General features: G+C 39.4%; 1 protein-coding gene across 6 annotated transcripts in view; it reads right to left on the minus strand.

Moving 5' to 3' along the window:
* Positions 1–26289, minus strand: part of Cep350 (centrosomal protein 350) — a 131706-nt gene that overhangs the window by 72863 nt on the left and 32554 nt on the right. For all 6 annotated transcript variants that reach the window (XM_021177416.2, XM_085842124.1, XM_029481954.2 and 3 more), the window contains exons 8-16: positions 24177–24290; positions 21556–21702; positions 18517–19178; positions 17256–17377; positions 13519–14579; positions 11767–11908; positions 9926–10098; positions 7806–7992; positions 502–704 (exon numbers count right to left, since the gene is read on the minus strand). In XM_021177416.2, the coding sequence (XP_021033075.1) occupies positions 502–704; positions 7806–7992; positions 9926–10098; positions 11767–11908; positions 13519–14579; positions 17256–17377; positions 18517–19178; positions 21556–21702; positions 24177–24290 (2811 nt within the window). The remainder of the gene's footprint in view (positions 1–501; positions 705–7805; positions 7993–9925; positions 10099–11766; positions 11909–13518; positions 14580–17255; positions 17378–18516; positions 19179–21555; positions 21703–24176; positions 24291–26289) is intronic.

Consider the following 26289-nt stretch of genomic DNA (forward strand, 5'->3'; position numbering starts at 1 on the left):
CAAATCTCCCTTTCCTTTGTACTAAAGACAGTGACTTACTAATACACTGTATTTCAATAGTTACTTCTTTCTCTCTCTTATGGGCGTGTCGTCTATATACATATTACATGCCTACAGATGAAACATAATATTTGGGGGATAAGTTTTGACTAACGATGACAACATGGAAAAAATGAACACTGTTGAACGTATGCTTTTGAATATTTAATTTCTACACAGTTTTTGTTCAATACTTAAAAGAGTAATCATATAAACTTGAAGTAACATTTCCCTACCACTTAGTTTGCTGTTTTTCTTGTTAGTTTCTACCTCTCTCTTGACAGATGGTTTCGTGGACCCCAAGCTAAACCTTCTAACTCACTTGGTTGCCTAAGCTGAGGTATGTGCATCCTGCATGTGACTTATGTGGTGTCCGGTAAGCCCAGGCAGGGCCTGCACTCCACTAGTAGAGTTACACTGGACCCTTTACTTTCAAACTTTTACCTGCATGATTCTGCTTACCTGGTGTTGAAGCCATCTCTGTTTTATTCACATCAGTAAAGCCTGCAGTGGGCTTAAATCCAGTTGTAGTTGGAGGTACTATGACTGAGGACTTAGATCTTTCTAAAGAAGTCCCAGGAAGGTCAAACTGTAACAGTTTCTGTGAACTTGGAGACAGGGGAGAAGTTGGAGTCTTCTGAGATCTTCCCTTGTCTGAAGAGCCACTACAAGTTTTTGCAGAAAGACATTAGAGACACTATTCCAAGAAGCAGATAATCAGAAAGAAGAACAAACATTTTTTCTTTACCAACGTGAATTAACTTTACCAATACTAGCTATGATGGAGGCAATCATCCACTCAACAGTCACTGCTTGACTGGATCGCATCAATACTTCTCTAGTTGCTAGATACACAGCAATGAACAAGCTAGGTAAACGGCCCCAAAATAAAATAGTGAAGTAGCTTATTGACTAAACTAGCCACATACACCACAGTTCATTCATTCCATTATGAAGCAAAACCTAAGACAGCCACTATACACTAATAAAAACATAACTATATGTAAAAACTTTAGAAACAAATATTAAAACATGTATCTCAAATAAAATATCATTCTGTGTTTAAATTTCTTTAAAGCCATGATTCTTTATTTTCTCTGTTAAACCAAAGATCATAGCAAAAAGTTATTTTCATATTGTCATCTCCAAATGCTTAATATATGTTTAACTATGCATACTGAATTTTTTAATACTATAACACTGTCTGAGCTTTTAAGTAACTTCATATAACTGATTGTAACAACTCTTAAGGCATTTAACACACCACAAGACACATCTCATTCATATTTACTTATATTGGATCTCTATTTGATGGCTAAATTAAGAGATTATCTACAAAGTATTTAGCACAGTTAACACTTTTCTTGTTGTTTTTTGTTTTTTCGAGTATAGCCTTGGCTGTCCTGTAACTCAATTTGTAGACCAGGGTGAACTGGAACTCACAGAGATCCACCTGCCTCTGTCTCCCAAGCAGTGAGATCAAAGGTATGAGACACCACACCTGGTGCAATTAAGACATTTTTAATAAACTAAAATAAGTTTTCTTTTAGCTTCTGAAAAAAATGTGATAGATTTCAAAGGCAAAAATTGGGCCTACCTTGAATATCTGAATAAAAATAGTGTTGAAAAAGTATTTACTGGCTTAACGAGATCTCTACCAGATGACTTAGAGAATGTAACAGTAGCCCCTCCACACACAGTGGGGATGTGTTCTTAGTACCTCCAATAGATCCCTGAAACCACACTATTTACACATATACATGGTTAATGCCTTTTCTGTACATTAAAACATATATATATTTTATGTGTATGTGTGTGTATCTGAGTGTATGGTTCTGTAGGACCTGGTGCAGGAGCCTAAGGTGACCAAAACAGAGGACTGGATTCCCTAGAACTGGAGTTACAGGGAGTTGAGAGTAACAATATGGGTGCTAAGAATCACACCGGGTCCTCTGGAAGAGCCCTGAGTGCCCTTATGCACTGAGCTATCTCTCCAGCCTAACTTTCTCATCTTAACTTGCTACCCGGTGTGGCTGTGAACATTAGAGTTTGAGGCACTACAGTAAAACTATTTGTTTTTTGTTTTGTTTTTTACCATCCCCATCATTTCAGTCTTTTGCCATCCCATAATTTCAGGAATAAAGCATTTCTCACAGTAGTTCTTTGCTACATAACTTCAGCATACAATCTTTTCCATCATCATCATCATCATCATCATTATTTTTACCTTTCCCTTAAAGGAAGCATTTTATAAAGTGTTTCTTAGCATATACAAATCAGCACCATTATTACCCTTCAATTGGAACCCATTATTAAATAAACAAAGGTTTAATTAGACTCAAATACTGCTCACGAGCTGAGCCACATGGAAGATGAGCCCGAATCCTTCGTAATTACTCAGAACAGTAGCACTTTAAAGAAGGAAGTCATTTATTTCTACCATTTTCCCCCTAATATTTTATAAGGACAGTTGACCAACACTGAGCCATGGGAAGTGTAGGAGACTATAGTCAACTTGATTTATAGTTCCTAAAATGAGTTCTCATTTTGAATTCTACCACATCAAACAAAATAAAGGACTCTATAACTCACTGTATGGTTTTACAAGATGAATTTATATTTGCTTTGCAGAGACGATTCACCTAGACTACCATTTCAAAAAGTTAAGTTCTCAGTGTTCTGAAATACATTTAAAAAGTTTTTTTTTTAATTATATTCCTCCTTTACAAGGTTCAAATTACTTTATCCATTGTGACGCTGCACAGATGAAGAGCGAGACACAGACCCCACTATGGAGAATTTATTAAGAGCGAGACAGAGTCCACTATGGAGAATTTATTAAGCTTACTTAGATTTCATTTTCTAAAAACATAACTTTATAGATTTTGATAAATTAAATCAGAGAATCTTTTGCAGAAAGTTAAACTTTTATGAATCCTGAATTCAGTAGCAAGGTAATTAAAATTTAAGTTCAAATGTAGGCAATAGACTGAACTCAGATAGGCTTGACAGCAACATCTTTTACCTCCTGACACAACTCACAGGTCCTGGACTTGACTAAAACAGAGATTTCATGTGGACAGATGAGCAGTAATTGTACAGAAAGCAATTGATTAAAGCTTATTGTAAGCAATAGGCTAAATGTGTATGACAAGAGAGCAAAATAGGTAAAAATTACATTCCTTACAAGCCTGATATCCTGAAGTCAATGTCATAGCTCACATCTTTAAGAAAACAAAAATGTATGTGTCCTTGTGGTATGGTGGGGCATCTTTTGGGTATATGCCTAAGAGTGGTATAGCTGGGTCTTCAGGTAGAACCATTTCCAATTGTCTGAGGAACCCCAATTGATTTCCAGAGTGGTTGTACCAGTTTGCAATCCCACCAGCAATGGAGGAGTGTTCCTCTTTCTCCACATCCTTGCCAGCATGTGCTGTCCCTAGAGTTTTGGATCTTAGCCATTTTGACTGGTATAAAGTGAAATCTCGCAGTCATTTTGATTTGCATTTCCTTGATGACTAAGGACTTTGAATATTTAAGTGCTTCTTGGCCATTCGAGATTCTTCTCTTGTGAATTCTCTGTTTAGCTCTATACCCCATTTTTTTAATTAGGTCATTTGTTTTTTTGGAGGTTAAATTCTTGAGTTCTAAATTGTAGCCTCCCATAAGCCTGAAGCAGGCTAAACCAGAACTTGACCTTGCTGCCACTAAGGAGATTATCTAGGGTGGAGCCTTCCTCCCTAGACCACTCTACTGTTCTGCCACTGCCTCTGTTCCCCTTCAAGATACTGCTACCTGCTGAGAGGCCCCGGAGCTATTCTGGAGGCCTATTCTGGAGACTACGCCCTATCCTGCACGTCATCACCTGCAGCTGGTTCCAGGCTCCAAGGATGAATTGGCAGGAATGGACTTTCCCCCCTCTTTTATAAAGCGTGTCCGCCATTAAAACTTTGAACCTTGAGCAGACTAGTTGTCTTGGTTCCATTATTTCTCAACCTGCCTAGGCTCCCTCTTTTCTTCCAGATTCCAAGATGCCTTCCAGGCTCGAACCCGGACATGTGAGCCGCTGGCCGGCCCCAACACTAAATATATTTTAGATATTAGTCCTCTGTCAGATATAGGGTTAGTAAAGGTCTTTTCCTAGTCTGTAGGTTGCCAATTTGTGCTATTGACTGTGTCTTTTGCCTTACAGGAGGTTTTCACGAAGTCCCCTTTATCAATTGTTATGAAAGAAAATTAAAAGTCAAGGTCCATGACTCATGCGGCTTGCTAGTTAGGAGGGCCTTTTGGGCTTAGAGCAAAGAACAAAGGCTGTAAAGTCATCCCAGGAACCAACTAGCCATAAAGATAGGGAAGACTTACAAGAATGTTTGGACTGGCCCAGCGCCTCCTTATCTCCTGCCCTTCTGACCTAAGTTAAATGTTAACCAGATACTCTGCTGTTACCTTGATCTGCATGTACAGTCTGCTGATGTTTAAATGGACCAATCATGTGAAACCACGCCAATTCCTCCCTGCTGATGTTTAAATGAATATGTCATGTGAAACCACGCCAATTCCTCCCCCAGCCCCAGACCCTTTTCTATAAAAACCCCCAGCTTTCAAGCCTCGTGGTTGACATCCATTTCAACCCGGAGCTTTGCCATTCAACTACCTCGTGTATTTATATCAAGATGGTCTTCTCGTGATTCTTTGGGTGCACGCTGAATCAGGAATTGAGTGGGGGTTCCCCCACTAGGTTCTTTCAGTTAACCTTAGAGCCTAAGCCATTGGTATTCTGTTCAGGAAATTTCCCAGTGTGCCAATGAGTGTGGGCAGGTGTTCTGCCATGCCGCTGGGCATAGCCATTGGGGGAGACAAAACTGTGGGTGCTGGGCTTCAAGGACTCACCGAGACACCACTCCAGGGGTGGGAAAATGCACTCTGAGATATGGGAAAGCTGAAGCTGGTATTTCCTGACCCCCGGACATCTACTTGCTGCTAGAGTGCAGGCTGAAGAGTGGGCTGAGAGTTGCAGCTTAGCTTATCAGCTTGGCAGGCAGTTGTGTGAAAGCACAGAGAGACCTCCTGAGATTTAGACTGTGGCTCTATAGGAGAAGGTCTTCTCCATGGTCCCCGTGGTGGTAGATGAAAGAGATGGTCTTTGGTTTCAAACTGTTTATTGGTTGTTCATCATGAAAAATGGATGCAAACCAACTTCTCAGGGTGGATCAGAGATTCAATACCCTTTTCAGGGAGAAATGTCTGGGAGCTGGAGCTTATTGGCTAAACCCTGAGGGCCTCTAGGTACCTCATTAGCATGGAGAACTCAGGTTTCCTTATGTGGGAAGTGTGGCACATGCTCTAGGCCAGGAATCCGGCAGGGGCAGGAGGCCACCTATTGTTGTCAGGTGTGAACCCCAAGATTCCGGGGACTAAGATCTGCTCCATCTTACCAAGTTTCCTGGCAAGGTACAGTCTCCCACAAATGAGTCTGAGGCTCTTCCTACATTCTCTTATTTTCAGTTTCATGAGGTTGATCTTAGAGCCTTGGTGTTCTGTTCAGGAAAATTTCCCCTGTGCCAATGCATTCAAGGCTCTTTCCCACTTTCTCCTCTATTAGACTCACTGTATTATTTGGTTTTATGTTGAGGTCCTTGATCCACTTAGACTTGAGCTATGTGCAAGGTGATAAATACAGATCTATTTTTATTCTTCTACAAACAGACCACCAGTTAGACCAGCACCACTTTTTGAAGAAGCTTTCTTTTTTCTAGTATATGTTTTGACTTCTTTGTCAATGATCAAGTGTCCATAGGTGTGTGGGGGTTTCTTTCTGGGTCTTCAACTCTATTCCATTGATCAAACTGTCTGTCCCTGTATCAATACCAGGCAGTTTTTAATACTATTACTTTGTAGTACAGCTTGAGGTCAGGGATGGTGATTTCCCTAGCAGATCTTTTATTGTTGAAAATTGTTTTGGCTATTCTGTATGGGTTTTTGTTTTTTACATATAAGTTGAGAATTGCTCTTTCCATGTCTTTGAAGAATTGTATTAAAATTTTGATGGGAATTGTATTGAATCTGTAGATTGCCTTTGATAAGCCAGTAGCTAGAAACAACCCAGATGTCCCTCAACTGAAGAATGGATACAGAAAATGTGGTTCATTTACACAATGGAATACTTTTTAGCTTTTAAAAACAAGGATATCATGAATTTTGTAGGCAAACAGATGGAACTAGAAAATATCATCCTGAGTGAGTTAACCCAGACCCAAAAGGACTCACTGATAAGTGGATATTAGCCAAAAAGTACAGAATATCTAGGATACAACCTACAGACCTTAAGTTTAACAAGCAGAAAGGCCCAAGTAAGGATGCTTCAATCACATTTATAAGGGGAAAGAAGATAATCACGGGAGGCAGAGGGAGAAAGGGACCTGAGGGAGAGAGGGGAGGGGAAGGGGAAAAGGGGAACAATATCAGTTATGGGGTGGGGTGCAGGAGAGAAGCCCAAAGGGCCAGGAGTATGAATGGAAATATGCAGCCTCAGGGGTTAGGAGATGAGGGGACCCTCTAAAAAGTATAAGAGACCTGGGAGGTGAGAGACTCTCGGAACTCAATGGAGATAACCTTAGCCAAAATGCCCAACAATGGGGAGAGTCCACCTCCAGTAGATAGACATGGCCTCAAGTGGAGGGACTGGGTTACCAACCCACAGTTAAAATTTCTGATCCAGAATTGTTCCTGTCTAAAAGAACTTTAGGGACAAAAATAAAGAAGAGACTGAAGGAAAGGTGGTCCAGTGACCAGCCCAACTTGAGATCCATCTCATGGGGAGGGGGGCGGTGTAAAGGGGGATGGGTGCAAGGCCTGACACTACTGCTGATGCTATGATGTGCTTACAGACAGAAGCCTAGCATGGCTATCCTCTGAGAGGCCCTACCAGGAGCTGACTGAGACAGACGCAGATACTTACACCACTGGACTGAAGTCAAGGACCCTTATGGCTGAATTAAGGGAAGGATTGAAGAAGCTGAAGAGAAGAGACCCCTTAGGAAGACCATTAATCTTAACTAACCCAGAGCCCAGTAAGCTCCCAGAGACTGAACAACCAATCAGGTATCATACACAAGCCAGTCCAAGGCCCCTGGCACATATACAGCAGAGGACGGCCTGGTCTGCTCTCTGTGGGAGATGTGTCTAATCCTCGAATGACTTGAGGCCCCAGGGTAGGAGGAGGAACATCTTGGTGGCAAGGGGGAGGCGGAATGGGATGAGAAACTGTGGGGGAGGTACCAGGAGGGGGAAACTGCTGGAATGGCACGGCACTCCTGTAGTGAGATCAACAGCAATGACAGCAGAACCACTAGAAGCTCAAGGGGACAGCAGCTTGATGGTCAATGTTAGAACAGAACCAGCATGGCCCATACAAGAGAGATGGAGAGGAAGGAGAGAACTGACTCCTCCTGAAATTATCCTTTCACCTCCTCAAAAGATTGAGCCAAGAACAGTGTGACAATGACGTCAGGAGAGAAAAAGGGCTGTACTTGAGGCAAATAATTACTAGAAATGTTTTAACAATTGCAATGAGGAATGTCCACATACCAAAACAAAGTATACAGCTGTGAACTAAGTTACAGTGCCCTTCAGAAAGTCAACAGCCTATTCCAGCTCAGACATGACCGTGAACTGCCAAGCTGAAATTTACCAAATTCACTGAACGACAATAGATTATTTAACTTCCATTATATACAAATAGCAGCATAAAGAATCCGGGGCTTTACCTCACAGAGTGCCCAGACAGGTCTTCCAGTGTGCTCTCAGCATCCAGAGTCTGCTCAGAGTCTCCAACAGCAAGTTTGCTGCCAGTCCCAAGCCTCCTGCTCGGATGGGAACCACGTTCTGAGTCTGACTGTACTTTTTCCTCATCAATGAGTGGGTTCTGAGCACTTCCAGTGAGTGAATCCAACCCTGGAAAGGAAATTTTTGTAAGCAAATTTCCAACATTAGACTTACTAAAAAAAAAATTTTCAGTAAAATAAATTACAGATCAGACTATTTTAAATTAATTTGTATTTAAGACTTATTTTTCATATCTAAAATAAAGCAGTTCATTTTTCTGCCTCCACTTAATAAAATAGGCATTATGGCACATGTCTGTAATTCCACAGTGCGTTAGCCTACTTGTGTGAAGTAGAGACTAGTCACACTTACAGAAGCAGTGGCTGTCATTAGCTGTGGAGGAAGAGTGGAGATGGTAGTGGTGGCAGTTGCCATGATACAAATGTGGACTTAATGTCACTGAACATGAAAATGATTTCAATGAGATGGTATCTCAAGCCCATGTTGGCATTATTATTATTATTTTGATTTTTCTGAGACAAGGCCTTTACTTTATAGACCTGGCTGCCCTGTAACTCACCATATAGACTAGTCTGGCCTCAAACTCACAGAGATCAGATTGCATCTGCTTCCCCAGTGTGAAGATTAAAGGGGTGCCTAACCACATCCAGCTATGTGTGCATTATTTTACCAAAATAAAATTGTAAAATGTTAGCACTATCATCTTTACATTAAAAAATTACAGCCAATTTATTTTTTTAAATATAATTTCCTATACTGACCAGTTAGTTTCTTCCCATATTCCTATTCCACCTCATATTTTTCAAGTCAATAAGCACAGTTTATTTTTTCAATTAGGAAATGTATGTGTGTGTGTGTGTGTGTGTGTATGAAAAAATCACTCCCAAGCTTGAAACCATTATGTGAGCATAAGAAGCTTTTGCATGATCTCTGTATCTCCCTACTTATAGGTCTATAGAATAAATATGGGACTAGAGAGGTTGCTTAGTGGGTAAAGTGCTTGCTGCCCAACCAAGAAAGTTGGGATCCCCTAACCCCACATAAGACCAAGCATAGTAGCACGTATCTGCAATCCCAGCTCTTAAACAGTGAGATGGAAGAAAAGAATCTCAGAAGCTCATGGGCCAGTGAACTTCTCGTACACACAGTCTGTCTCAAGGTGGAAGAAGAACTAAGCCCACCACAGTTGTGCACTGACTCCCACAGACGTACACACGTGCTCACGGAGTGATTTAACATAGTAGAACTATATACATCAGCAGGTATATCAAGCACTGAGTGCCAAAAGGTCCAACTACCATGCTAAGTACCATGGAGCACACATCACTTCCACTAAACACTCATGCTCTTCAGATCGCCCTATCAACTCCAGTCTGCTTTACAGGGAAGGACACTTGAGAACTATGTTTGATGATGCTTAGAAATGTACATGATATATTACCAAGTTGGGTTTTTTAAAGCAGTTGCAGAGCAGTATCATTTGTATTTCTTTTTAAAATAAAGATATGGCTTCATGTATCTATTTGAAAAAGTCATCAAAAACAGTGATAGCAGCTGCCTCGGAACAAATGGATTATGGATGACGTATACTTCTTTTTAAATTCTGTATTTTATTTATTTGTGTGTGGGAGAGCCAACTGCACACTGCTCACACAGAGAGAGAGGTCACGGGATGACGATGTGTCCTCCCCTTCACGTTTGTATGGGCTCCAGGCATCAAGCTCAGGCATCAGGATTGAGCAGCCATTGCTTTTCCCTACTGAGCCATCTCCATAGTTTGCTGGCCCTGATTTGTATAGTTCTTGAATGAGTATCTGTAATTCTTAAATTTTTAATTATGCATTTTATCTGTATTGAAAGATTTATACTAAAAAGGTTGATGTTATATAGCAAAAGATATTAAAGATATTTCACAAATGTAAAAGCTAATTACATTATCATAAATAAATTCATCTCCTAACTGAAGAAGCAAACTGTAACTTTAGGTCACTAGCACACAACTATGAAGACGAAAGAAGCCATCAGGTGGGACTCCACTCACAGTCCATCTTGTCTTTCTTCCCCTTCTTCCCTTTAGAAGCTGAGGAGGAGCGAGTGGACCCGGCAGAGCGAGCTCCCGAGGAGTGCTGGGAGGTAGCGTCCACAGAGGCAAGGTCACAGGCAAACTGTCTGCTCAGATGCTCCTCCTGAACGCCCAAGCTGCTACCATCAACTCTGCCAAGGAGAAAGAAATACAAGTTAACAAAAAATAAAAATTAAAAATTAAAAGAAAATCACGAATTCTGTTTCAAAGGAGCTCGGAGTACCTAGATCAGACGGCAAAGCGAAGCTTACTCGAGTAAAAAACAAAACCAAACCAAACTTACAACAAAGGTACTCAAACTAACTAGTGGCAGATATGTCCAACAACTACTGTAAATTTATCCATTTTAATAGGTTCTCTAGGGCTCAGTTTACTACTCAGATGAGTTGTGGAGTGAAAGCAAATAAAACGTCTCAGGCCTGGAGACGGAGCTCAGTTGGCAGGCTCTGCCTGGCACGCATGGGCCCTGAGTTTGGTCTATAGAACACCATAAACTGAGGAGGTGAAAACAAGAGGGTCAGAAGTTCAAAGCTAACCTTTGCTACACAAGCCCTAGTGGAAAAAAAAAAAAAGATGGGAAAACCAAATGTTTCAGACATTTATGAGAAAAAATACAATGTTGACGATGGGAAACTGTGGCCTCAATTTCTACTCGAGCTTATACTTTCATACAGCATAATTATTTTTCCTCTGATAATCTTATACAGAAGAATAATTTTAATATATTCTACTTTCACCTAATAGTAATATGTATTAAATCATATTGGTTGATGACATTAATTAAATCCTTAAAAAGACCTTAATTTAAAAATATAATCTTTTCTTTAGGCTCAAAATTGAAACTATATTTTTCTTACTATCCTTTTATGAATATTCATACTATTCCAGCTAGTAGAAAAATAGCAGAACTAATGTCTATAAGGTTATTTAATAATTTCATAGAGGTATAAAAAATACTGAATATGGAGAATGATAAACTTACATGGTAATAAAATATAGGGGAGAAACTCTAGAAAAGTCAAATTTGTTTTGTGATTTTGTATAATTTAACTTCTGTTCTTCAATTTCCTGTCTAAACCTGGTATTCTAAGAATACTCCTTCCTAAATCAGGCTACTACAAAAGTGAGTTATACAGGCAAAGCCCATCCTTTCAGTGCCTTGCATATTAAGGGCCCAATATAATCATCAGTTGGTATAATCAATTATTTCAAAGCTTAGAAGTTTACTGTATACCAAAATCAAGATGTTTTCTTGATTAAAAAAAAAGTATTTTTAGGATCATAAAGTTAAATGTCTACCTGATTTTCCTCAATCTACCACAAAAAACAATTTTTTATATTTCTTATATTAAGACCATTTCCCAATGCTATCCTCTGTTGGGAACTCACAGACTGACTTATAATCTGTATTCTCTTTCTTATATACCAAGTCCTACTTTAAGTATTCTATGTTCCACTCACCAGGTGTGGCAGCACACACAGGCAATCCCAGAACACTTGAGAATCGGAGGCAGGGGGATCAAGAGTTTAAGGTCATCCTTGGCTACATGAGACCATATCTCAAAAAAACAGAAAACATTCGCTGAATGTTCATTTCTAACAACTCTGTGAGGTAAGCAGGTATGACAATTTTCACCAAACAATGAACTCAACTGAACTATCAAGTCAACTCAGGCAGTCTGGATCCAGAGCCCATGACTGGCCCGTTATACAGCCTTTATAAGTATCAACAATTAAGATGTGGCTTATATCCTGACCGGAGCCCTTATCTGTATACAGATTTGCTATCAAATTCTTACTGGGATTCAAGAATTGACTTCCTTTCTGTCAGTGTCCCACTTCCTGGAGAGGAGACAAAATCATCTTCATAGGAAACGCTGCTGAGTGGGGTTGTGGTGGCATTCAAAGGCCGAGATACCAATGTTCCCCTGTCTTCAAACCCTATTAAAAAAATAATAATTGAGGTATGGTTAAATACAAAATAAAATTTAAACTATAAGCAAAGCCATTCTATAACATCATGTTACTAACATAAACACTGGATTCTTTCATTTGCTTTTATAGTTTTTTTTTTTTTTTTCAAGACAAGGCTTCTCTGTGTAGCCCTGGCTGTCCTGGAACTTGCTTTGTAGACCAGGCTGGCCTCAAACTCTGAAATCCTCCTGCCTCTGCCTCCCAAGTGCTGAGATTAAAGGCTTGCAGCACTATGTCTGGCTGTCTTCACTTCTTTTTAGGAAAAATATGAAAATAAATAATGTATCCATTACTAGCTTCAACAACAACCAATTAAAAAAACAAGCTACTTTTAATGAAACAACCTATTCCTCTCTTCTACTGTGGTCCTACAGATTATTTTGAAGTAAATACCAAACACATATATTTCATCTCCAAATATTTCAATATAGGTATAAAATTTTAATGAAGATCTAATACAAGAATTTTATAATGAAACCAATTTTCTTATTAAAAAACCAGAATGTCAAGATGGAGTGATGGATCAGCAGTTAAGACCTGTGGCCCTCTTCCAAAGGAATGCCCTACAGGGCACTCACAATCTCTCTAACTCCAGGCCAAGAGGACTCAACACCCTCTTCTGGCCTCTGCTAGCACCAGGCACACATAAGACAAATAAATGTATAGGCAAACCACCCATACACAGAAATAAGATAATATTAAAATAATAAAATAGTGATTTAAGCACTTTGCTTTCAACAGAAGAAACTGAAAGAGCATTAAAATCAAAAGCAACCTAAAATGACAACTGTCCTTGTTTGCTTTCTGTTGCTGTGATAAATATCATAGCCAAAGACAGCTTGGAGAGGAAAGCATTTCTTTACCTTACACTTCCAGGTCCCAATCCACAACTGAGAGTAATGAGGGACAAGCTCAAGAAGGAGCAGAGGCGAGACCCACAGAGGAAGTCTCTTCCTGCTGGCCCACGGCTCAGGCTCAAGTTCAGCTGGGTTTAACTTTGTTTAATACAACCTAGGCCTACCTACATAGGGGTGGTACCTCCTACAGTAGGCTTTCATTTCAACCAGTAAAACAAGACGATGCCCCACAGACACGCCCACAGGCCAGTGTGGACTAGGTAAATCCTCAAGAGGGGTCCCCTCATCTCAAAGGACTCTAGTTTATGTCAACCACTGATATAAATAAAGTAACTAAACAAAAGAGAACAATAACACACAATTATCACAATATCTTTAAGTGCATACATGTAAATTTTAAGAAAATGAAATATAATACCCAATTGAGCATAATAACAGATGAAACCAACTCATTTGTCAAAAATTTGCTCCATTTATAGAGTGAAAATCTACAACCTAGGAATTCTAAAGTTATATTATTATACATTTGGTAGGATTCACCTATAATAAAGAGAAAACAGAAAGCGATATACCTGGAGGGATGGACTTCATCCTAGAAAAGGAAAGCTGGGTTACAAGAGTGCAGTATTATGAGACATCCTGGATTTAAAAAAGAAAAAAACAACAATAAAAAGAAAATTATGAAATAATTATCTAAATATAGTATAGGCTTTTTCTCACCTTTTCCATATAACTGATATGACTTAGTAAAAATATTAATGACGCTGTGTGGACTTCCCTTTGCCAGTTCTTCCCATGGTCCTTTGCTTTGTGTACCACCTATGTGCCCAAAAAGTGGCAAGAATTTCTCAGCTTCTTTCTGAAACTCTTTGATGGGCTCATAAGAGTTTCTCTCCCCAGCACAGAATTCTTTTTCCTTTAAAATTTCCGCTACCTTCAAAAGGGGCCGTGCATCCCGGCGTTCTTCTTCCTCAGAGAGACTCCCTTCACTAAGAAGAGGCCCTTCGCTGACTGAGTCTATGCTGGAACAAAGAGACCTTTTGGCTCTTCCTTGAGAGCAGGCTTGTATGTCAGAGCTGGAAGAATCCGTCTGCCTCCTGCACAGCTGTGCCAGCAGCCCTCCTGTCTTAGGACTAGGGGATTTCATTCGCAAGCTTGATATGGCACTCTGGGGCCTGATCATCTCAGGAAGTTTTTTATACTCACTAAGGCTGCCTACACCAGGAAGCTCATCATCAAAAGTTGCATGAGATACACAGGTTCCCAGCATCTTCTGAATCCGGGCAGAGAAACCATCTTCAATGTCCTCTTTCATAGGCGGACTGATAGCTTTAGTCCACGGTCCATTCTCTTGAGGTGCTAGCTTCACATCACACTCGGTGTTCCACACTGACCCATAGTTAATGCTGGCCCCAGCTAGTTTCTTAGCCTCACTCTCAATCCTACTGGACAGAGAAGCCGCTGTTGCTTTCAGGGCTTCAATACGATCCAGTTTAGTCTTATATTGGCTGGTACTAGGTTTCAACAAGGCATCTGGATGAGGAGCTTGTGAGGTCGGATATGGTTGAGGTGTGAAAGTTAACGGTCCTGAAGCCGTATTATGACTCTTCTTGGCTGGTAAAACAGATTCATAGTCCTTGTGCAAAATTCCTACATGCTCAAGATGCAGGAGATGGGAGAGTAAATTTTCAGTCGTTCCAACAAGGGGCTGTGCCTGAGAACTATGAACTCGAGGGCTCAGTCTGTCGGGCTGCATCCATGTAGGCTCCATCAAGTCTCTTCTGATAACAGAAAGCACGGTGTTAGTTAATACAGTAATCCACACTATTATTTTTCTTTTGTTGCAGTGTTAGTAATTGATTCCAGAGCTTTGCCCTGCCAGACAAGCATTCTCTCATAGACCCATCTCCCCAGTCCAAACCATCACTTAAAAGGGGGTAAAGGAGTTCTGGGATTATAAGAATAGTATACACACATTGCCAAAAAAAAAGCAAAAGGGTTGATAGTGAGAGATTACTCAGAGAAAAACAATTAAAAAGCCATTGTTATTTTTGGTAGTTTGTTTACAATTATATCTTTGCTAACATTTATCTATGTGTAAGTTGTGGTTTTGTGGTGATATTTGCACAAAAATGGTATTTCACCATTTGTACTGTTTTGCAAACTTTCTTCAAATAAGAGGCCTTATTTTTTCAAATGGCCATTTAAAACTCTACAGATAAGTTTCCTTAGAACAATACCTCTATTCAATCCTTTAAAAATAATATTACTTAAAAGAGAAACACTTAAGATAATATAGTGATCTGAATGAAAATAGGCCCCATAGTCTCCTAGGGAGTTATGCTTTTAGGAGGTGTGGCCTTGTCAGAGGAAGTGTGTCACTGTGGTTAAGCTTGAGGTCTCAGATACTAAAGGCAGGCCAGGCCCGCTGTCACTCTCTCTTGCTGCCGCCTGCCAATCTAGATGTAGACTTCTCAGTTCCCTCTCCAGCACCATGTCTGTCTGTGCTCCGCCATGCTTTACACCATGATGATGATGGACTGAACCTGAACCTGTAAGCCAGCTCCAGTTAAATGCTTTCCTTTATGAGGGTAGCCATGAGTCTCTGCACAGCAATAGGAATCCTAAGATAGACTGCTAAATATTGGAGGTCACTAAATGGCTCAGCAGGAAAAGTCATCTGACGTTCAAGCCTGGAGAACTCAAATAAAGACGGAAGGAACTGAATACACAACATGTGTGTTCTGTTACATGTGTTCCACACACACAATACATAGTACTTCATTAAAATGTACAGGTTTGCTTCACATTGTTGCTGTTGGTTTTTTGTTTGTTTGGGTTTTTATTTGTTTTGGTTGATTGGTTTTGTTGAACTTGTTCTATAGACCAGGCTGGTCTTGAGCTCAAAGATCCACTATCTCCTGAGTGGTGGGATTAAAGGAGTGTGCCACCACCTCCTGGCTAAAATGTAGAGGTTTGAACTAATAAAAAAAAAAAAATCTAAAATTTTAAAAAGGGAAAGAAGGAAGAAAAGAAAAGAAGTGGAGGAACCAATGCAAAGTAATGACAAACCTGTGCTTGGTTTGTTTTCTAACATTCAGAATCAGAATGCAGGGAAAGGCAAAACAACAGGACCCCAGCACAGTAGGCTAACAATGATTACATGGACAGTAGTATTTAAACAAAAAAAAATGAGCATAATAAAGACTTTAAAATTATAAATAAAAAATATGATTTATATTTAAAATATATTTAGGATGACATTAAATAAATCGAACATTTCTCTTATTAGCAGTAAGTGCATAAACTGGTTGAAAATACTGGCTTTTAAAGTCACTCACCTATGTTCAAACCCACTTCCAAAAGTAATGTTTTGACTTTGAGAAAGTTTAATTAAAGTCTAGACTTCAATTATCTCCGTTGTGGAACCATAATAATAACAGCGCTTAGGTCGATTGATGTGCCTCTGTGGTAAATCACTTGCCTAAAAGGCACAAGGCACTGGGCTTCATGCTAGTACTACAAAGCAAATAAAACCAAAGGAACACCCAAGCAATGTTTTTTTCTAAAAGGATTCAATCAGCTCCAGGCCTAGAAACTAAGAAACAATAAATGTCATCAATACCACTAGGGCTAGAGAGACGGCTCTAAGTTTCTAAGTACTTGCAGCTTTTCCAGGACCCAGGTTCAATTCTCAGTATCCATACAGGCAGCTTATAGGAGACTAACATCTCTGCAGACACCTGCACTGGCAGGCACATATCCACACACATGCATGTGTAATTGAAATAAACAATCTTTAAAAAGAAAAAAAAATGGCACTTCTTGCTCTTGTAGAGGGCTCAGGTTTGATTCCAGTACCCACACAGTGACTCACAACCATCAATAACTCCAGTTCCACGGATTGATTCTTTACTTTCTTCTGACCTCTGTGGATACAAGGCATATACATGGTGTATGTACATACAGCAGACCAAACATTCATAAACGTAAAATAAATAAATGTAGAAAACAACAGAAATGTTATCAGTGTTATTGTCCTTTGGGGTGAAAAAGGACCATGTGTATTAACTTCAAATTGGAAAGAGATTTGACTTCTATGTGTACATTCTCAAAGAGTTTCAAATCTTTTTTCTTCTCCCAATGGTTATCATTACAAAGTGTAATTTAGAACTGTCTATATCTTTCACTGTGACTTCCCCATCCAAAAACTTGATGTTAGGCTCAGAGGGAGCAAGAGTGCGGTAGAAAGTTGGGTTAGGACTGTGACTGCATCTGCATAAGGAACTGACACTGAGTCTGGACTAAAGGACAGGAAAAACCAACGTGGGGCACAGCGAATACACCTGGATGCCATGGTCAGGTATTAGTTGAAGATATTCACCAAATGTGAAATGTCTTTTCATTAAAAGAAAAAACCTTGGTCATCTTTCATTCTCTCTTTTTATTTTTTTTACCTTGCAAGAGGTTGTGGAGGCTCTGACAGGGACAGGTCACTACTGGAAGACGCACTTGGGGGACGTTCCTGTATTTTGTTTTCTTTATCAGATTCTCCAGATGGTTGATACCCAGGTCTGGCCTAAGAGAAAAGAGCATCAAATTTAGCTGATTTTGATCACAACAATGTCTTCAAGTAGCACATAAGAAACTTATCAAGTCCCTTTAACTTAAAAAGGTCAAAAAAGAGAGGCATTTTCTCCCTCAAATAAAATCACTTTATATTTAGTTTGCCTTTAAAATAACCATTACATGAGTGTTTACTTATATCAGGTGTGGGTTTGATCCTGGCATGACAGAAAACCAAATAAAAACAACCACTACAACTAACAGCAAAATCTTATCTAAAATCTAACAAGGACATTGCAATCGTTGGTAATAGATGCTAACAGAATTTAGAATCATCTGGGACATGGTCCTCTAGGCATCTTGACTGTGTTAAATGAGGTGGGAAGACCTGTCCACTGTGGGTGGCACCATTCCCTGGGTAGAACCCTGGACAACTTAAATCAAGAAAGTCAGCTTAGCATGTGTCCATTAGTGTTTGCTTTCTGGTTATGAAGGTGATGTGGCCAGCTGCTTCAAGCTCCTGCCACCCTGATTTCCCCTCTATGATAAACTATTCCCTTAAAGTAAAAGCCAGAAAAAGACTTTCTCCCTTACATTGCTTTTGTCAGTGTATTTTATCACAGGAACAGACAAAAAATAAACAGACTTTAATATTAGCAACATGATTAAGATAAAAAAGTATCCTTTATAAACCTCAGGTTTTTCCATCTTATAAGTAAAAAGAATATAAATAACCTCTCTGAGGCTGGACTTACTGATGTTTAACCCTGTAAGTAAAGCTTTTAAAACAGTTGTAATACCTGAGATACACTCAATTATCAGTCTTAAAAACATTAGCACAAGAGTATGCCCTCACTTCAATACTAAACCCAAAATTAAATACTTCATTAACGTAATTTGGTGGTGCACTAGTACAATGAAAACAAAGCAGAAATACAGCAGGACAGAAGAGGTCAGCAGTGACCAATATTGTAAGCGCTTCAGCTTTAACTTTCTTGCATCTCCTCCTTTCTCCTTGCATGCAATACATTTTATGAAGGTCTTGGTTGTTGTTGGTAACGATCTGAGCATGCCTGAGTGCTAGGTAGGATCATTTCTGAACCGTTCCTCACCATAAACTACCCCATTTCGTGTTCCCATAACTACTAGTACCTGTACGTCCTGTGTAACATGCTGACGGGCTGGTTCTTCAAGCAAAGTCTTTTCTAGTAGCAGTTTGGAGTAAGTTTCCTGAAGCCGTCTAGAGACCGATGGGTCAGAAGGAGGCACAGTTTTTGCTTTGGAAAAGGCTTCTCTCTGTCTCCGGTAGAGCTCCTGTAATCGTTTGTTCTTCTGCTCCGTAGCCTCCTTCTGAGCCTTCTTCTCTTCGTGTTGCCTCCTCCTCCTCTCCTCCTGCTGTCTAACAATGTACTGTCGGACCTCATCTGTGTCATAGTGGCGCTTCTTGGAAATCACAGGAGGATCCTCGTTCGCTGTTATTTTATCTGGCTTTCTTTTCACAGGGCTGTGACTCCGAGGTGCTTGTTCAGGGGCCGACGACTTCTGATTCTGTCCCTCTCCAGCCTCTTGCCTCACAGCTTGAGCTGAAGAATCTAGCTGTAAGTCATCAAGAATCCCACGAATTTCAACTGGCAAAAAATCCTTGTTTAAGGCAGCGTTTTCCTCCTGCTTACTGTCTGGAAGGGACAGAGCTGACTTCACTATATTAGTTTCAGACCAGGCTCTACTACTTCTTGAACGTTCTGAGCTTCGTGGAAGCTGTTTATGTGAAACATCCAACTTGGGGTCCGATTCTGCTCTTCCAATATGGCCCCCTGCAACACACAGACTATCAGTTATACTAAAACTCCAGATTCATTCCTAAGATTTACTGCATGAATATGAAAATTAAGGAATTTTTCTTTACTTTAAACATGAATTCAAATATCCTATAACAGTCCAAAGAATGTTGTAGAGGAAAATCCCCTTTTATATCAGGAAGAGCTTCATATGAACTATACGCTTTTTATAATACATCTCAGTATTTCTGCAAAAAAAACCCAAATATTATAATTGATAGGAATATGAGTAATGTTACCATTTATCTTACACATGCATATTTTTCCCACTTCAAAATTTTTTCTTCAAAAAAATAAACATAATCACAACACTCGGGAGACAAAGACAGGAGGATTAGAAGTTCATAAATTTCCTTGGCTACACAGTAAGTTTGAGCCAGCCTGGGCTCTGTAAAACTCTACCCTCAAGCTACCACAAAATCTAACCAGGAAATCTCCTTAGAAATCTTTAGGGAAGGCAAAATTTTAAGTGCTTTGAAAAAGATCAAACTTGGTTCTGGGGAGAAGGCTCAGTGGCTAAGAGAAACATCTGCTCTTCCAGAAGACTGGAGTTTGATTCTCAGCACACACATGGCAGCTCCCAACTGTCTGTAACTACAGTTTCAGGTGATCTGACATCCATTTCTGAGGTAAGGCACACATGGGGTGTACAGACACATAGGCAGGCCAAACACTCATAAAAGTAAAATAATGAAGTTTTTTAAAAGAAAAATCAAGCTGTACCAAACACAACAATAAAGGCACTGGAAATACTGAATGTTTTTCTCTAAAACGTCCATGCACTACTGACTCATTCTGCATTTGAAGGACACCACATTTAGACAAGTTTACCAGAGAACTTCTGAAAGTTTAGATTCCTATTGATAGAAAAAGATTAAAATCGACCTCCTACATATCACATCTTACTAATATCTGTAAAACAAATCTGAACTAACCAGTACCCCCAGAGCTGTGTCTCTAGTTGCATATGTAGCAGAGGACGGCCTAGTCGGCCATCAATGGCCTTGGTATTGCGAAGATCATATGCCCCAGTACAGGGGAATGCCAGGGCCAGGAAGTGGGAGTGGGTGGGTTGGGGAGCAGGGCAGGGGGAAGGTATAGGGGGTTTTGAGATAGCATTTGAAATGTAAATGAAGAAAATATCTAATTAAAAAAAAGAAAAAAGAAAAAAAAGACTATTTGGTATTTTACCCATTTTTAAGAGAAAAAGAAAAATCCTCAGTGAGAAGCATAAGAAATATATAATGCTTCCTTATATTAGGATAAATATATTCTTTCAAGTAGTCAGGAACTGTGGCCTATGGTATGATGCCCTAGATATTAAAGAACCACCTACTTCCTAGAAAACACTATCTGCTGGCTAAGAGCTGAGCCTCTACGACTCTTTAATGAATGTCAGAACACAATAAACACATTATATATGCAAACAACCATTTTATCATCTACTATTTGCTGACAAGGCTTAATTTTAGACTGAGAATAGGCATGAGTTTACTTGCAAGATGAAGTAAAGAAAAAGAAATACAACGTTCATATCAACTGCAATGTATTAGATCACAGTTGATTACATTTCTTGCTTAATGGACTCCTGGAACTAAATTAACTAGGGGAAAATTTCACTGCTGAAAAAGAAAACTGGCTGTGGAGATTTTATATTTCATTTCTCAAAGTTAGTGATTATGGAAAACATAACTAGTTATTTTTTCCTTTTCCTGTGTGTGTGTATGTGTGTGTGTGCGTGTTGTATATCTTGTATGTGTATGCTTGTATGTGTGGGCATATATGTATGTGGAGATGCCTACATTGGGAGGGAGGTATGTGAATGTGAAAGCCAGGGGGGGATGTCAGAAATGATGTCTCTTCTGCCTCATTCACTGAGGTGGGGTCTCTCCGTCACAGAGACCCATACTCAGAGCTCACTTATACAGCTAGTCCTGCTAGGCAGCTTCCTCAAGGAAGTCCCATCGAGGTAGGGATTACAGGTAGGCACTGGGATCTGAACTCTGGTCCTCAGGCTTGCATAGCAAGCACTTTATCCACTGAAAAACCTCCTGAAATACCCTCACACCTATTTTAAATAGCAGCCAATGTACTTAAATAAGAAAGGAAGAATTTGAAGGTCAAATTTAAGAGAGTCCTGGACCGTAAAACAAATTTAGCTACGCCTGACTACACGTCTGAGGAAAGAACTTTTCTCTAGGCCTAGCCAAGTTCAATAGAGCATTTCTGCTATTTTGAGCTACAGTAAGAATTTTAAAGCAAAACCTTAAGTATTCTCCAGCACATTTGCACCATCTAAGTATGTAAACAGGCAACCTTGGTTTTTGAAACAATTTTAATTACACCCTCTCACCAAATTTAGCCACTCTTTCTCTTCCACTTCTGTCATTCGATGTGGGTCTTCGCTCTTTTTGCTCCATCTTGGGTGCAGGTCCCAGAATCTTCTTTACTAATTTTTGTCCATCTCGCCAAGAAGATGTACTTATCAAACGACTACTACCTAAAATATATATTGCACTGAATTTAAAACCTTAATTTTATCTCTAAGAAGTATATTTACTCAGTAATACAAATTCTATAATTAATTTTACATTTATCTTCTGCTAAGCTGAAAAGGTCTGTCATTAAAAGTATATTTTTAGGAGCCAGAAACATCGATGGTTTAGCACTCAAGAGCACTGGCTGCTCTTCCAGAGGACCTGGGTTTGATTTCCAGCGCCCTCATGGAGGCTTACAACCACCTTCAACTCTAGTCCCAAGAGGTCCAATACCCTCTTTGTCCTCTGTGAGCACTAATGTGCACTAATGTGTACTCAGGCACACATGTAGACATAATACCTATACACATAAATAAAATTTAAAAATTTTATTTTTAAATAACTCTAAGCCATCAAATTTGGTTAACAGTTTGTTCAAATCTTTTTTTAAAAAATTCCATTCATTTTTGGGGGTGGGGAGAGTGTGCCACAGCACATGTGGGGCGGTCAGAGAACAACGTGGGACAGCCAGCCCAGTTCTCTCCTACCACAATGATTCTTGAAATTTCAAGTTACTAGTTAAGGCTTGTTTGCTAAACAAATATAGGGATAACATCTTAATCCCAGTACTCAGGAGGCAGAGGCAGTAGAGCCTCTGTGAGTTCAAACTTGGTCTACATCCCAGTTAATGAGAGCTACAAAGTGAGACCCTTCCTCAATAAACAAATAACTTAAAATTTTTTTAAATGATAAAAATTATATATGTAAAAGAATTTTAGGTATATAATAACTAAAATTATACTAATATGACTTTAAAATTACTGTATAGACAATAAATAAATATAAAAAATTTCAAATACTATTCGGGAATACTCAAACCAATACTAATACTTTTTGTTTGTGTCAAAATGAATAGTTTTGTTTTCCCATATTTTTCAAGGTTTCTAGCATACTGTCTTACTTTTATATGAAAGACATTCTATTAAGAGTTCCTTTTAATCCGGGCAGTGGTGGCACATGCCTTTAATCCCAGCACTTGGGCAGCAGAGGCAGGTGGATTTCTGAGTTCAAGGCCAGCCTGATCTACAGAGTGAGTTCCAGGACAGCCAGGGCTACACAGAGAAACCCTGTCTCGAAAAACAAAACAAAACAAAAATTCCTATTAAAGAAGCTAAAATTTAATAGTCTAAATAGAAAATGGGTCTAATAAAATAATTGCAACTATATTATAAATATTTTCTGCCAAAGTGTATGTATGCATGTATGTACACATGCATATGTATTGTGTGCATGTGTGCGTGCACAAGTGTGTTTTCTGTGGTTTTCAGGTTTTCTTGGCATATGCCAGGCCAGTTGGTCCAGGAGCTACCAAGTACTGTGTCCACCTGGTACCCCAAAGGAGCACTGGGACTACAGGTACTGATGCTGTATGTCTGCTTTTATGTGGGGTCTAGGAATTCAAATTCAGGTCCCCACCCTTGCACAGCAAGTGCTTTTCTAGTATTCATGCTTTTAGCTCTCACAACAATGCTGTGAGACAAATACTCTGATTTGTCTTTTTACATGATGAAACTGAATCATACTAAATTGACACATTGTCAAAGAAATAGTTAGCTACAATAGAAAGTCAAGCAATATGAATCAAGGTTGACATGTTAGTCACTATGGAAGCAGAAATTTCGTTTTCCTAGTTTGATCTATTCTGTGTTTAGCTTAACCACTACTGGCAAGAAGACTGACATTCTGATGTATCTTATAGGCAATCATGACCTTAAAGAAAATTATTACTCATAGAAAAAAATCACTATTTTAATTTGGTGTGTTCCTATTAAAAAATACTAGAAAAAAACTTTTTGAGGTGACACATTAACTAACTTGAACATACAATGAATCTGATATTAATCTTTATTATAAACTAGATATGATTTATAATCACCATGGAAACACACCTCTGACATTATGCTATGAGGGTGTTTCCAGAATGGTTTAGCAGAGGAAGAGAAACTTATCTTAAATGTGGGTGTCACTATTCTATGAGGTGAGGGTCCCAGACTGAATGGAAAGGAGAAAGTGAGGTAAGCTGCAGCTTTCTTCTCTCTGTTTCCTGGCTGAGGATAAAATATGGCCATCTACCCCTGCTCCTGCCACTGCCTTTCCGACCACTGTTACCTGTAACCCAAAACTGTGAGCCACAAAAGCTTTGCTTCCTTTAGCAGTCTTTGTCAGGAAAGTTTTCACAAGAGTACTAATACAATGAACAATGTGTTATAGATGTATACACATAAGAAACATTTCAAATTACATATTCTAAATATGGACAGTTAATGCTGTCAACTATACCTCAACAAAATACATTATATAGTAATAATGACATATATAATAGACTGAATTTTCATACATTCCTAACAATAAGAACATCTGATAACATATTTATATCCATACAGATTCCACTTCTATAAAATCCAACTTTAAACTGAACAAAATACTGAGAACCAACCTGTTTTGCATTCTGGATTTGACAACTGTGTCACTTTTTGGATTTTTCGTACTGGTTTAACCACTTTCTTCTCTTTGCTTTTTTCAACAGGCTTCTCTTTTACAGAGGTATCATCTGAAATGCATAAATATGGACAGCCACCTTTAGACTCCCATTTAGCACCTACATTCCTCATGAAGAAACAGGGGTACATCAGTACCCTATTTCTGCAGCTTCGGTTACCCAAGGTCAACTGCAATCTGAAAACATCAGGTGGAAATTTCCAGACATAAACCATTCATGTTATAAATTGTGCATCATGCTGGGTCATGCCTGTCTACAGTGTCCACACCCATAGGCTTCCCACTTATTAGACACCAATAGCCATCTCTTCCACTAGATTATCTCTTTGGTGATATCATTGAATAAACTCTTTTAAAGGTTCCAGAGCTCAAGAAAAGTGATGCCAGCAGTGAAGGCATACCAGAAAGAAGCTGTGCAGTGCGCCTGTGAAGTCCATCAAAGTCACACTTGTCAACATAATGGGAAAACGCATGCTGGGTGTGGTAAGGTGGACAGCGAGCTCATCTTTTACACCTAGTTTCTAAATTAAGCACTATCACAAGTATGTGTAGGAAGCACAAAATACAAGCAGGGTTCCACACACTTCAGTTTCAAGCATCCTTTGGTGGCCTTAGAACTATGAGAGAAAAACTTTCACTCAAGTTATTTCTATGACCCCCAAACTATCAATGTCAAGTCCTCCGACAGAAGGGTTTAAAGGTCACCACCACTCTGCTGTTAGCTACCAATTCTGTTGTTGTTGTTTTGAGAACACTCGTGAGAAATCCACCTCATTTCCAGGAATAGGAAGAAGCCTTAGCAGTCATGCTTTCAATCACTGCATGGCTGCAATCTCAGATGAGCATTTTCTTAGATTACCACTTTATTAAAAACTTCAACATAAAAACTTTACAAAATGTAAATATACTAGCCAGAGACGTTCAAAAACTTAATCTAAATGACAGGTATGAATAATGAAATTTAAAATGCACATGAAGGTCTGTGGCATAAGCAGAGTAGAGGAAGTCTGAGTAACAGGCTCTAAGGCAGGAGCGAGCAGGAAGTCTGAGTAACAGGCTCTAAGGCAGGAGCGAGCAGGAAGTCTGAGTAACAGGCTCTAAGGCAGAAGCGACCAGTATCTAACAGTCAGCAAGGACTCTGCTGAGGATGCAGTGAACAAAGAGGAGAACAGTTGGAATCGGGGCTGAGATATAAACGCGATCCAGCTGAGGGGAAGGGTGCTCCGGGCTTTCCTGTCTTACTCAGTAGTAAAATGGGGAGTTTGTAGAACACCTGAGCAAAGGAGTAAGAGAACTTAAACAAGACTCTAACAAGCTTACCCTGGCAGCTGTACTGAGAACAGACTCCCTCAGAGTTAGCAGGGAGGAGACCAGTGAAGAGAAGACTGGAGAATTGAAACCACAGACCAATGGTGCCCTGATTTAGGGAATAGTGACAAAAGTGGTAAAGGAACCACCTTCGCCAACAGCAGATAGGACTGGTACTAGATAGATATAACTTAGACAGCAGAATAGAAAATATGAAAGAAAACAGGCTCAAAGATGACTTAGGTTGTGGGTTGACCAGACTGACAATGGAGTAGCAAGGTTAAGGGATGGTCACCAGATGAGTAATCTCCATTTTAGACAGTAAGCCTGAGCTATCTATAACGCATGCATGGGAGATATACAGTGAGCAGGTTGATAAGAGTTTGAATTCATGGAGGAGATCTAAACTAGAATATTTGCATAAGAACTATTTTAGGTGTTAAGAATACATATGTTTTCCTAGTAGGTCTTTTTGGATAAATAAGCAAGAAGAGAGGAAAGATGACAGGGGAGAGGGGAGAGAAGAAAAGAATAAGAACAGAGAGATTAAAGAGAAAAAAACAATGCTTCTAGAAAGTCAAGTGAAGTGTGTCAAGGAAGGGCTGGCTAACAGTATCAACTGTTGCTGGGGAATCAGCATGACAAATGTAGACGAGGTACTGCAGACGCAAAGTGAGTGTCACTGATGATCCTGACACTAGAAAAACCCCAGACAGACAAACAAACAAACAAACAAACAAACA

Source organism: Mus caroli, unplaced genomic scaffold (genome assembly GCF_978045245.1).
Source record: "Mus caroli unplaced genomic scaffold, Mus_caroli_1 scaffold_1, whole genome shotgun sequence".
NCBI lineage: Eukaryota > Metazoa > Chordata > Mammalia > Rodentia > Muridae > Mus > Mus caroli.